General features: G+C 62.9%; 1 protein-coding gene and 1 pseudogene across 2 annotated transcripts; both read right to left on the minus strand.

Moving 5' to 3' along the window:
• On the minus strand, positions 1-1105 carry LBRM_02_0170 (annotated as a pseudogene; the record flags this gene model as incomplete). Its single annotated transcript is given in 2 exon segments — positions 1-528; positions 530-1105. Coding segments are annotated over 2 exon segments (1104 nt in total), but the record flags the coding sequence as incomplete, so codon positions are not given.
• Positions 1106-4431: 3326 nt separating this feature from the next.
• On the minus strand, positions 4432-10305 carry LBRM_02_0180 (conserved hypothetical protein; the record flags this gene model as incomplete). Its single annotated transcript, XM_001561481.2, has 1 exon — positions 4432-10305. The coding sequence occupies one exon, from the start codon at positions 10303-10305 to the stop codon at positions 4432-4434; it is 5874 nt and encodes a 1957-aa protein (XP_001561531.2).
• Between the last annotated feature and the right edge of the window lie 3305 nt (positions 10306-13610).

Genomic DNA, 13610 nt, shown 5'->3' on the forward strand with positions numbered 1-13610 from the left:
GCGCGCGACCAACGCCTCCAACACAGGACCGCGCTCTTCGTTCAGCAGGTGAATCTCATCCATGATGATGAGCCGCACTTGGCTTACCAGCTCCTCATTGCTCTGTTTGCGGGTGATGACATCCCACTTCTCCGGCGTTGTCACAATTACTTGCGTCTCCGCCAGCTCCCGATTGGTCAGCTGCATGTCGCCCGTAAGTTCGCGCACCTTCATCATGAACGGCGCTAGGCGCCGCGAGAAGTTCTCAACCATCTCATGAGCAAGCGCCTTCATTGGGGCAACAAAAATTATCTTGAAGTCTCGATGTAGTACACCGCCCTCGAAGTGCTCGCTGATGCACCGCAGCATCACAAGCAGCGCACACACCGTCTTACCCGCACCCGTCGGCGCGCACACCAGCATGTTCTGCGAGGTGTGAAACGCTGTCTCGAAGATCGTGGTCTGAATCGTGTTGAGGTGCGTAATGGAGAGAAAGGCTGGGTGCGTCCACTCTGGCAGAGACGTCGCGATACAGATGCGCTTGCTATCAGGCAGTATCACACCCCCCAGCCGCGCCACCCACCGCCGGAAAGCCGCTGCCGTGCACGTGCCGCAGCCACTCCCACTGCGGCAGCTCCGCGCGCACATCCACGTCGTCCGTCACGCTCGCCATCGCCAGCAGCATCGGCCCGACACGGCCCAGCGGGGCAGCCGACGTCGCGAACACGGCGTGGCGCGCCTGCAGCACTACGCCTTCGACAGCGCTGGCGTAAGTCTGCTGGTCCGTGCAGTCCGCGCAGCCCTCCTCCACGACGTGCAGAGTCCACGACGGGAGCATGTGCGGCGAGAGCAGCAGCGGCTCCTTGCACTCAGTCACCGGGGTGCCTCTGCTAGAACACCGCGCAAGCCATTCCTCCACCAGTATCACCTTGCTCAGGCGGTCCGCGGCGCCTTCGTGCTGCACCAGCACAGACCACGGCTTGGAGAGCGGTCCCAGAAGGCGCGCCAGCTGTTCCTCCGACAGGGGGTGACGGCGCCTGCACCACATGAGCAGCCACCACATCACCACCACAAAACTGACACACAGAGCAACGCACATGAACAGGTGCATAGGCCGCTCGCGCATGCCCAGGAGCCGCCCCCAAAGCCGCGCCGCGCCGAGCCTAACGCGCCCAACAAGGCGCCAAAGTTGCGGAGGAGGACGCGACCCGCCGGCATCCCCGCTCTTGAGCTTCGGTGATCGCGGTGCTGTGCAGTTGGGAGTCGCGGAGTATCTAAAGAAGCCGGTGCATCGCCGCGGCAAGCTGGTCACGCAGGACAGAGGGGGCCCGGAGAACGGCATCGCAGACGTTGGTGATCCGCCGGGGGTGCCCATCTCGCTGCTCATCCACGACATCTTTGGCGTTTAGGGGAGGCAAACCCGCGGGGGTAGGGGCGCGCAGGGCTGCCTCGCTGTATAGGAGGCGCGAGCTCCGACGCGGCCGGGGATATAGGCGGCCTAGGCGAGCCCGCGTCGCCGGTAAGCCGAGCGCGGGGCAGGGATGCAAGTAAACAGAAAAACGAAAGAGAAGCGAGAGAGAGGGGGTGCCCACAGTGATGCGGCGCTCTCCCCAGTACGCCACCGCGATGTTCACATGAGAGTCCGCAGGAAGGTGAGCGCCAGCGTGCGTATTCCGCCTGAACAGAGCGCAGTAGCGGACTGCAAGTAAAGGGAGAAGAAACGCAGGGAAGGGGGAAATGCGCAAGCACACTCGCTTTCCTTCGTCGGCCTGCAAGAGAGGGGGAGGGGAGAGAGCGAGAGAGAGAGACTTCGAGGCCGTGAGCAACTCTGCATTGTCGGCTCGATCGCTCCGCCTCCTGGGCGGTGTGTGCGTGCGTGACGCTCACACCGAGGCCAGGCCAGCAGGAGTAGAGAGCAGCTGCTATGCATGAGCAGCGATACGCATACACCCTGTGGTGGGGCTAGCGAAGGGGGGAGAGTGCGGTGCCACCCTGCCCCTCCCGCGCACTGTCTCACGCCCCCCGTGTCGCCCAGCTGCGCCCCTTCGCGCCGGGCTCACGGGACCACAGCCCGGCCGGTCTGTAGAGCCTTCGCCAGATTTCATGAGGCAGGCCCGTGGGCCACGCACGATAGGCGATCCATGAAGCAACATGCAAACTGCACTGACTGGGTGGGCAGCTCTGGCGGGAAGCAGAAGTGCTATCCGAGTGAATGGGGACCGCAGCCCCCGCAGACACAAACGAAAAGGCCCCCAATGCAGCAGCGCACCACTCGGTGCGCGGCTGCATCCGTGCCGTCCCCAACGCGTGCCCGTAGCGGCGGCTTGCTCGGCCGCCCGGTTCACGCACGCGGCACCCCATCGGCCCAACGGCGCGTCGGTGTAGTGCTCACACGCCGCGCCGGTCGACGCCATCGGCGTGATGTGCCCCGCGGTGTGTACTGGGCGGGGTCCACGCAGGCCATTCGCCCAGCTCGCCCGGGGCACTCGCGGGCAGCAGTGCGCCACGCTGCGAATGACTGCCACCCATTGGAGAGCAGCCGCGCTGCCCCTTGGAGAAACCGCCAGCATCGCTGGGTCGGAATCGGCAGGACTCGGGTCCTCAGCCATGGCCGTCCCAAGAGGCGCTCGAGCTGGTCTACCGTGTCGGGCTTAGAGTTGATTCCGCGCGCAGTCCCCTCGCGGCATTCCCACCAAGGCAGACCACCTTCGCCTTGCGGCCGCAAATCAACGCCGCAAACGTACAGCCGCGCGCGGCCTTGACTTCGTCCTCGCTGAGAGTGACGTGGAAACGGGCCCGCCGCCTGAGCCGCGGACACCACTGCCTGCCTCGCTGCTCGGCACGTGTCGGCACAGGCTGCACGCTGTCCGCCCACACACTGGCCCTCACATCCGTAGCGGGGCGCACGGCGTAGGAGAGGGCGGGCCACGGTTGCTGGCACCCTCTGCACCGCTCCACGGCTTACGCACCACCCCGCTGGCATGGCTCTCAGCTGGTCGGCCATCCCGCCAGCAGCGCCGAACACAGCGAGGGGCCTTGGCTCTTCGGGCATGGGCGCCTGAAAAACCAACGCTTTCGGGTCCGTCACTCGGCCGGGGCCGCACAGTGCGCTCTGCCACGGCGAGCCACGCGTTCGCCACTGGCGGCCGCACGAAGAAACGCCCCCTGAGCTGAGCACGACCCTCCCCCACCACGGAGAGAGCACAACCGACCGCGCAGCTGCGGGAGTCGCATCACCCCGGGAGGCCTGCCGCCCCGGGTGCGGCGGCGTCTGCCTCCGACATGGCCGCCGGGTTCGGTGTGGCGCGCAGGCCGCGCGGGCACGTGAGAGATGGCTCCTACAGCCCCCATCCGGCGCCTTCGCCCCGGCCGCAGTGCCGCACACACAGCCGCAACATCCATGCGCCGCTGCACGGCTTGCGTGAAGTGGCGCGGGCAGTGGCCCGTCCGCTAAGGTCGCAGCTCACCCCTTGCCCCGCTGTAGCGGGCGTACGTCGACGACCCGGTCCCCACGCAGCATCACGTCCAGCAGGGGGCTTGCCCCCGCAGGACCACCAGGGGGGTGGTGGACCGCCCCTCTCCTCAGGCTGCGCGCCGAGCTCGTCTGCCGCGCTAAGCTCGCACGGAGGGTTAGGGCACGTGAACTGCCCCCTCTCGTCCCGCATTCCCCACCCCCATGGCCTCCGTCAGTATTGAAGATGGGGAAGGGGGGGGGGGACTACACGGGGAATTACAAATGTGTGCCCCCACCCGCCACATGTCAGCACGCCGCTCTACAACCACGCTGAGTGGCGTAGCTTGGCGAGACAGAAGGATGTGGCAGAGACAGAGAGAGCCAACATATGAGCGACACTGCGGTGTAGTGTGGGACACACACACACGCACACACACACACACACACTGGCAATGGAGGAGGGCGTCACACTGCGCAGGAAAGGGGAGAAGAATAGGCCCAAAGAGGTGGCGAGAGAGAGAGAGAGAGAGAGACGGCCGTGAGCGCTGCTGTCGCACTCCCCAAAAAAGGAGCGTCGGAGGTGTGGTTTCGGCAGTTGCAAACACCCTTCCGCGTGCGCGTCGCTTACTGCGTCGGGGTGTGCCCCCTGTACACCTTCGAGAGAGTCGCAGAAGGAGTGCTGCCGCTGTCCTTACCGCTGCTGTCTCCCCCCCCCGCACCTTCCCAGTCCTCTCCCGCATCCCTCTCTCACCGCTGTCCTCCGCTTGCAGGGGTGCAGTGGCTGCCCCTTTCATCCCTCGTCTGCCTTGCGCCTCTGCGGCCACTGCCAAACAAACAAAATGAGAAAAGGCCCCCTGGAGAGTCAGGCAGCACACACCGCGAGAGCCACTCCACCGCCCACACCTGCCGCACGCACAACACACGTGACGCCTGTGGTTACTCCCACACAAGGATAGCGGGCGACACCCACGTGGCGCCTTCGTCATCACAGGGAAGGCTCAGCCCGTGCCCCACAGTTGTCCCCACCCTCGTTGGGTGGTGCCCCACAGTGCGCTGGCTGCGGACGCCGCCGCCGAGGTCGAGCCTGCAGGGGCGGTGGCCCCGCCTACCTCTATCACGTCCGATTCACCCAGGCCGCCAAGCGCCCAGCCCGGCGAGGCGTCGTGGCCGCCACTGGTGGGGTATACAAGTGACGATACGCCGACGCCACCGCCGGCCGCCGCCACAGCCACCGCTGCAGACGAGGCACCTCCAAAACGAAACGGCTCAGTGGGCAGCACGCCAGTGGATGACGATGTCTGGTACAGACTTAACTCCGACGCCGTCTGAGGCACACGCAAGTACGTCTGCGGGACAAGGGCGGCAGCGCTGGCAGCCGCTGCGGACGGCGTGCCGCCGGACCCCACAGAGGCGGCGGCAGCAGCCAACGCCGCATTCGACGACACCGCGATCGGCAGCAGTGCAAGGCGGTTCACTCGCTCCCGTGGAAAGAGAAGCTGCTCAGCGGAGAACGGCGCGGCAGCCGTCGCGCTGGTGGCGGCAAACGGCTTTGAAGCCACGGCAGCGGCCACAGAGGGGGCGTGAAGCGCCTCGCCGCTGCATGTATCGCGCACACCTCCCTCGTGCGACTCCTCACTGTGCGCCACCCACAGGTGCGCGCTTGCCGAGATAAACCGATGAAACGAAGAGAGTACGAGCGGAGCCCCGCTGCGCCATCGCACCGGATCGCACGTGCTCTCGAGATGGCGCGCGACGCGTCGCAATGGCCCGTCCACAAAACTCGCTGCGGCGTCGGCGCGGACGCCACTTCTACCGGCGTCGGGTGTAAAACGCGGCATAGCGGGTGAGTCCGCTTCGGTGGCGAAGAGCCCAGCGCTGCTGCTACTGCCGCTTCCTGCGTTCCCTCTCCCCGCACACCACACGGACGAAGTGAAAAGCACATCCATATACCATTGCAAGCGCACGTGATCTGCCTGGCTCTGCGTGGCAGCAGCAGCGGTTGGTGCAGTGTCCCCCACTGACACCACACTGACGAGGGCCGCAGCCGCCCGGTCACCGCTCTCACCTACCACATCAACGAGGGGGCAGAGCTCGAATTCGTAGACCTCCGCTGATGTCTCGGCAAGGCGTTCCAGCACTCGCCGTCGCTCCTTCTCCATTACCAACATATGCAAGCCGCATCTCCTGGCGCCGCTAAAGCGCACCGAGGCTGCTGCGGAGGCGGCGTCACTCTGGCCTTGCCTGGAGGCGGCACTGGCATCATGCGTAGCTTCAGTTCTCGATGATGGCATGAACAGCTCGGGAGAGTCACTAAACACAGTTGGCACACCGTACAGCGCCTGGTGGAGGTAGCGCAGCACCGTCTGGGTTAGCATCATGACGGCGGGTGTAGGCTGCGCAGGATAGGCGATCCCGTGACTCCCGCTGGCACTGCTGTCACCCGGCGCGGCGTCACCCACCATCGGTGCGCGAACCCATGCAGCCGAGTACAAGTGTGTCATTCGACGCAGCGTCGTGCCGGCACGGCTAGCCACTGCAGGGCTCGCTGACTCCTTGCCTCCGCTCTCTCTCAGCCTCAGAAGTGACGTGTATGCCTGCTGGAGGGCCGTGCGATAAAGCTGAATGATCATCGCTTGCCATGGTGCCTGAGTCCGCTCGTAGAGATCCTCTGCCTCAGCGCAAAGTTGCAGCAACCGTGTCTCCTCGCTTGGTGGAGCCGCCCTCCGCAGCGCCTGCAGCACCGCCAAGTACACCCGCACGAGCAGCGACAGTTCGTAGCTGTGCACCACAGCCGCGTTCGTCTCGTTGGGGGTTGCGCCTGTCCCAGTATTGCGCAGCTGCGCCGCTACACGGTGAAGAGCGTCCTTCAACCATCGCTCGATGCGCATGTGCAGCGGCGGTGGCGGCGATAGCGTTGACGGTGGTGATCCCGCACTGCCATCACCAGCCGATGCCTGCACCGCGGCAGTCTGCGCCTGCACCGCCTCCACGAGGGTTAGCAGACACCGATGCAGCAGCTCGGCAGCGTGGCCGTTCATATGAGGAGCACAAAGTTGAGCGCTGCCCATTGACTCCTGCTCAGCACTAAAACGCGCCTCCCAGTCCGGAAATAGCATGTCGCGCATGCCGCTCAATATCGCCGCGAGTTGTGCCTGCTGAGAGGCACTCAGACCAGCGTTGGCTGCAGCGGCGTCCAGCGCCGGCTGCTGCTCCACCCCCTTCGCGTCCACTGTGTCAGACATCCCTGACAGAGGTAGCCGCGCCGCCCGGCATGCTGCGCGACCCCACTCCAGCCCTTCTTCGGAAAAAATGCCTTCGCCTGATGTCACGCGGAGAGTCCCGTGCGCGCTGCCGGCGGTCCCTGTCGCTGCCCGTGGCCGAAAACGAGCCCAGCGTATGCCCGCCATCGCAGACGAGAGGCCACCACTCTCGCCACGGCGTCCAGTGTGTCCGCGTATCGGCGCCAAGGTGGTACTCCCAGTAAAGCTCGGAACGCCTCTCTGCCCTGTCTCCGCACGACTTGCTCTTTCAGAGCCGTCAAGTGAGCCCGACACACCGGCGCCACTCGCCGAGTCCACAGTCGAGAGCGCATGCAAGCGGAGTACGGAGAATAGCGCAGGCCATGTGTTCTCTAGCGCTGATGCGCCAGTGAAGCCGTGATAGGTGTTGCCGTCTCCGCTGACGCTGCTCACATGGTGCTCATGCTCAGTGTCACTGCCCTCGACACTGCCCTGTAGCATGCACAGGGCTGAGGCTATTAGGCCCTGTGAAATACAAACCTCGACGAAGCTCACAGACTCCAAGGCAACGGTCACGCACCGCTGCAGGGCCGCGTGCACGGTCGTCTGCTCCACCAGCTCCCACCACCGCGCCGTGTCGACGGTGGCCCACGTTTGCCCAAGGCCGGAGAGACCAGATGGTATCCTGGGGCCCCGCGCTCCCGACAGTAAACGGTGCGGTAGGCCGTCCTGCAGTAGTTGCCGCAAAGCCTCGCGCGCCTCATGCATCGCGGGCGTGGTATCCAGTCTGCTCTGACCCTCACTGTGCCCCGCTAGTACCACTGGATCACGTGCAAGCAAGACCACCAGCGATGACACACAGGGGGCAAGCAGCTGATGGCATACAAGGCGCAGCAGTGGCACCAGATCTGCCGCCTCAGAGGTGGTGGACGTATCCTCCGTTGCTGCGGCGTCTGCACGACTGGAAAGCGGGCGCTCACCGACAGCCATCGATGGCGCGACACTGGCTTGCAACTCGTCCACCGTGTTCACACTCGCCCGGAGTAGCTCAACGTACGCACGCCGCCGAGTCACTGCTCCTGCCTGGGATGGTGCCACACCGAGAGCCACGCTTACCGCCACGATCCCATCCGAGTCGCGCATCGGTGTGTCGCTTCTGCCCACAAGAGATGACGGGAGAGTGTCCGTCGCGGCGAAGGAGCCGAGGGGGGTGCCTGGAGAGTCCTCAGGCACGCCGCTGGCGGCAGCGCTCCCGCAGGCATTGCGCAAGCGCCACTGCAGCAACTCGTCGAGCGACTGTGCACCGGCAACAGCGCCGGCGACATGGCCAGCGACCTCGCGCGGCTCCCCTGACGCCTCCTCGTCCGCCACACAGGCGCGCTGCAGCAGGGATAGAACGACTGTCTCCTCATGAAGCCCCGCTGTCGCTGGGGGCACCTCTGCGGAGGCGGCCTGCACCAGGTCAACGTAGTCGGCAAAGGCGCGAAGTAGAAACGAGAGGCCAGAGAAACACCGCAAGGCCCACGCCGTGTTCGACGTCTCATCGCCCACCGCCACGGGTGTCGTTGTGGAAGTCGCGGGGTGGTCCGCTGTAGCCGCCACCAACCCCAGCGCCGATAAGTGGGTGGCCGTTGCAAAGACGCGCGTCTTGGTGGACGTCGCGGTGGGTGGCAGCAGTGTCACATCACCCTCCGATTTGGTGCAGCTCCATCTGCGGCCCACGGCCGCGGCCGTGCCCTCGCCGCCTCCCCCTCCTCCTCTGTTAGCAGGGAGGAAGGAAGACGGCTGCGAAGAGGAATACGTCGCGGTCTGCGGCTGTGCACTGGAGCTCGGGAGTGCGTCCGACATGAACGACGGCGCCACAGCAGTCCACCGCACCGCGCTCAGTTGGCTCTCACGCAGTAGCAACACAGCCAAAAAAGCCAGCAGCATCCGACTCGGATCAGCAACACCAGGAAGCACCTCACCTACTGCCGCGGAGGCGACCGGCGCCGCCGCTGTGCCCACAACCGCCGAAACGATGGACTGCACATCCTGTGAAGCCAGCTGGTACAGCGCATCCACGGCACCCTCAAGTGACGCGATCCCCGTCGACGATGCAGCAGGCCTCGTGTCTTGTGTCCCTGACGGACGCACTCCCGATTTACCCGGCAGTGCAGCGCCTGGCGCACACGCCACGAGGGCGTTCACAAGCGTGGGTGAGCCACGAAGAGCCCGCAGAGCGCCGTGAAACTGAGCAAACGTCACCCACACATACATCAGATGGCGCTTTTCCGCAGCTCGCACAGTCCTCGTCTCTGAAAAGGAGTCCCTCAGATCAGACTCAGTTTCGACCTTTAGCATCTGCCCTGCAAGTCGATCCCGCTGCTCTACAAGCCACGCGTAATCGTCAGCAGCACGGCGCAGACGCAGCAGCATCAGCTTCACGAGTCGCGTCTCAAGGGCCGTCACTCGTCGCTGAAAGCCAGTGACCCACGACGGAGGCTGCTTAGCGGAACGCATCATGCTTTGACCGCGTACGTCGGCAAGCGCGACGGATGATGCAGTGGGGGCGTCGCCGATACACATAGAAGACTGTACGCTGCCGTTGTCGTCTGCATAGAGGAGAAGAAACGCCTGCACTCGGCGCAGACGACGCGCAAGACGGAGCAGAGGTAAATCACGCTCCAAAGCGCAGAGAAGATCCTCGTGTTTCTTTCGGCTTTCAGCAGCCAATGCGGCGGCGTCATGCGGCGAGTGGTGCGCATGACTCGAGTCGTGGTAGTCCTGTCGCTCATCGAGTTGGTTCGTCGGAAGCAACAAGGACGCAAGCGTGGTAGAGTTAGCAAGGAGACTCGACAGCTCGGCATCAACCGCAGCTGTACCTCGCCCCATCGAGGCCGTTGCAGACTCCAGCGCCATGTAATCAAGGTGCAATGCCTGCAATTCATCGCTCACATACATCCGCTGGCCAATGAAAGCAACTGAGCCCGTCTCTCCGTCTACTGCAGCGCTTTGGTGTGCGCCCTTCGACTTCGCGTAAGTTGGCCCCGCGGGCGGCAGAGGCAACTCCACTATGGGCAGCCCCAACGCCGAGTCGAGTTCTGTCTTATTCGGGACATTCCTGCCACAGTCCCCGTTCGTCGCCGAACTGGCGTTAGCGCCACGATTCCCTTCACTCCTCCTCCTGCTGCTCCGGCTGGTGGTGGCATACCCTTTCATCACAAGCCGGTGCGACGGTGTATCGCTCGAAGTATTGTTGTTGTTGTTGCTGTTGCCAGCGGTGGCGATGGAAGTGGGTGCTGCCGTGACCACACGCCTCTGTCGGCGAAGGCGTGTGGCAAACCACGAGGGCGGTAGAAGCGGCTGGGAGTCCGCCGCCCCGGCACGGCTGCAGCCGTCTACATCGCGCGCCGCACTAAGCCGCTCCATCGCCTCCTCGATGGTCAGGATGTCTGCACAGTCCCGCTCCATCCCCACGACACCATCACAGGCACCGAGGAGATCTCGATAGGAGTTGCCGATAACCGCGCGAAGATCGTGCTGGTTGGCCTCGATGCTTCGCGCTACGGTGGAAAGGTAGTGCAGCGCCTCCCCCACATCATTCTGACAGAGGATGCGTCGCACCTCCTGCGCGGCTTCCTCCATCGTCATTACCGGGCGGCTCTGTTGATTCTTATTTTTGTGTCGCTCGGGTCCAATTCTACGCGGGGCGGTTGAGCTGCGCACAAATTCTGCTGTCGGAGGGTGGATGTGCCTCGGGGCGGGGGGGGGGGGGGATAGTGGTGCGGTACAAGGCGTGTCAGTGCCCGGCAAGATTGCGCGCTTCACTCAAAGAGAGTAAATAGGCGGCAGAGCAAAAGGGAAGGCAGCGGCACGACAACCAGAGCACAGCCACCGGGGGATGCAATCAAAGTTTCGTGCGCAGCGACGAAAACGAAGGCAAAAAGCGAATCCGCGACAGTCCTCGTTGCCAACACCACCACCGCCACCGCCACTGCGCAGTTCAAACGTTTACGCGCGTGCGCTGGCTGAAGTTTTGTGTCACCTCCTCCACTCCAGCTGCCTGAGGAGAGCCGCTGGTGCCAAGTCACGGAGTGGCGAGCACGAAGGGAGGGGGGGGGAGAAGGGGAAAAGAGTTGGCAAGAGGAAAGAAAAAGTCGCAGGGAATTCACACCCGGTGCACGCAAGTGGGTCGGGGCGACGACGATGTAGACGAAGACAGTCAGGGAGTACACTACGCGTGCCGAAAAGGAAACGGAGGCAAAGTGGAGAGAGATGAAAGAGAGAGAAAGGGAAGACGCAGGCATCCAGGGGGGGGGGGGGTTTGTACACCACAGGCAAGAGTGGTAGCAGCAGGCGCTCGCTCAATCCTACATTATCTGAACATCCTCCTCGTCATACAGTATGTAGGACGTTTGGGTATGTCGCATAGGAACAGGCATGCGGGCACGTGTGCCCGCAAAACACCATCAGAGGAGTGGTACTGATGAATGATAAATGCCCAACCGCGGTAACATGTTAACCATCCGCGCGGTGCTGGACACAAGGTGAGAAGGACACGCCTAAGAGAAGCGAAAGAGCTGGAGCCCACTCTCTTAGCTATTTTTCTCACCTCCATGTACGCTCTGTCGTTCACTTGTGTACGTTTCCTTCCGCTCCGCTGCTTACGTCATCGTGCTCTTCATCACGCATGGCTGCGCAGCATCAGATGTATCAGTGTCTACATCACTACCACCAAACACACCCACCCACACACACACACACACACACACACGTGTACATACTACACACACATACGAGTGTGCGTACAGGTATGCATATGAGCTCACTCGTACAGAGTAACCGAAAGAAAGAAAAAAAGGGATGAATGGGTGGTGGTGCATGGCCCAACGTTGCCGAGCAATGCCAAGATCCGAGCAAACGATTATCGGCGCAAGCCAACAGAGCGCCTGCCAGAGAAGGAAGGGGGGGATGAGGGGGTGCGGGGGGGATGAGAGGCGAGGAAACAGTAAACAACGTGAAAGACAGTACGCAAGCCTGTGTAGAAGTAAATGTGTAAACGCGTGTACGCGCGCAGAGAAAATAGCGATGTTTATCGGCAAGCAAAGGCCCACCCATGCGCAGGTGGGAGTTTGAACGAAATGCTAAGCGAGAGAAGAAAATAAGAGAGAAGAAATGAAATGAAATGAGAGAGAGAGCCGGCGCAGGGTGGGCAGCCGCCACCACACAACGTCTTGCAGCAAATAAGGGGCCACTCTGCACACAAATGGCAAAAATATCAATGAGAAAGAAGCAATGAAAGAAAACGAACGTGTTGTGGGGTTGGACATCGCCACCAGCAGGCCCACATCCTATCACACGAGGACAACTGCACAGGTGCACACACACACACACACACCACCTCTACCACCACCGCCCAGACCGAATAACGAGTCAAGGGGCAGGGCTGAACCCAACACCGTTGGGCGACGCTCAGTCCCCCCCCCCAGTACGTACACGCTACTTCATACAGCGCAGGCCAGGCCCCCAAGATTGTGCCCAACATCACCGCAGCACAGTGCAGGCACAGCAGTAATAGGCGGATGCATATAGCGCTGAGATTACCCGGCACGGCGCGGAGTGAACTGGAATAAATGTTGTCATGCCTGCGCGCGCCTCTCCGGCATAGTGCCAGCTCGGTGCTGTCCGCCAGGCCCACGCAGCCCGCCCAGACGTACACCCGAGAAGACGACTGGCATCCTGCTTGGCCTCCCCATCACCACCAACACGGGCACGAGAGCCGTGGCACCACGCACGACAGAGGTGGCCGGCCGGCCATCCATCCCTCCCCCCACAGCTCAGGAGTTCCAGTAGCACACGAGCAAACAAAGAAAAGGAGTACCGACACCACGTTAAGAGCGCCCCGCTGCGCCACCGTCGTCGTCGCCGTCGCCTTCAACTTGTTTATTCGTCTTCTCTTGCGACTCGTTTCGCCTCATTCTTGTTGCACCGCTTCCCTCTGAAAACGACGACGACGACGACTACCACCACCACCACCCACCACCCCTACCAACATCTCCGTCGAAGTAAAAAAAAAAGTGAGTGAGGGAGGGGGGGTTGCGGGCTGCATGGATACAAGACAGAGCCCAATAAAGTGGAGCACGTTAAGTACGGCAGGCCGCAACGCACAGGACGCGGGACCACCACACATCCATGCGAGCACAACACCGCGGGGACAAAATAAGGCAAAAAAAAAAAGAGAGTTTCGAGAGAGAGGGGAGGGGAGGGGCAGAGACCCGCACAGCGCGCACCAGGCAAGGGACATACCGACGAGGACAGTGACAGGCCCGCTATACAGAAGACAACTCCTCTGGGTTTTCGATGGCAGAGAGACGCAGGAGGGAGCGCACCGCCGGTGGCGAGCGGGGCAGGTCGTGGCCGGTGGGGGGAAGGGGCAGCGAAAAAGGAGGTGTGCTCGGTGAGAATTGGCGCCCCAGACGCACGCGCGCACCCACACCGACACACACGCCCGAGATGCCATACCCCGGGCGCGAGACCGCCTCTCTCTCTCTCTCGCCCCCCCCCGCTCTGGTACAGGAAAGGGAGGGTGCCACGAAGAGGAAGAGAGAAGACGGCGCCTACGCAGCAGACCAAACAGGGGCGCAGCGAGAACCGAACACGGACGGACGATCAACGCGAGTCCTCTCCCGTCTTTCCCGACATTGCCTCACGCACAAGAGGCTGCATCACTGGCGCCTCTGCCATCCGCCACAGTAATCCCACAGCGTCACCGCATCGACCCTCGCTCAGCTGCACCGCCTTCTTCGCTTGGTCTAGAGCTCGAGCGTACTGTCCGGCGGCGTAGTATTTCTGCTCCTCCGCCCTCCTTGCGTTTGGTTTCTGTCTAGTTTCTTTAGTATTCTTCATTTGGTTCGTTCTTTCCTGTTACTAATTTCATATTTGTTCTGGGGTGGTGC

The sequence above is a fragment of the Leishmania braziliensis genome, chromosome 2 (assembly GCF_000002845.2).
Source record: "Leishmania braziliensis MHOM/BR/75/M2904 complete genome, chromosome 2".
Classification (NCBI taxonomy): domain Eukaryota; phylum Euglenozoa; class Kinetoplastea; order Trypanosomatida; family Trypanosomatidae; genus Leishmania; species Leishmania braziliensis.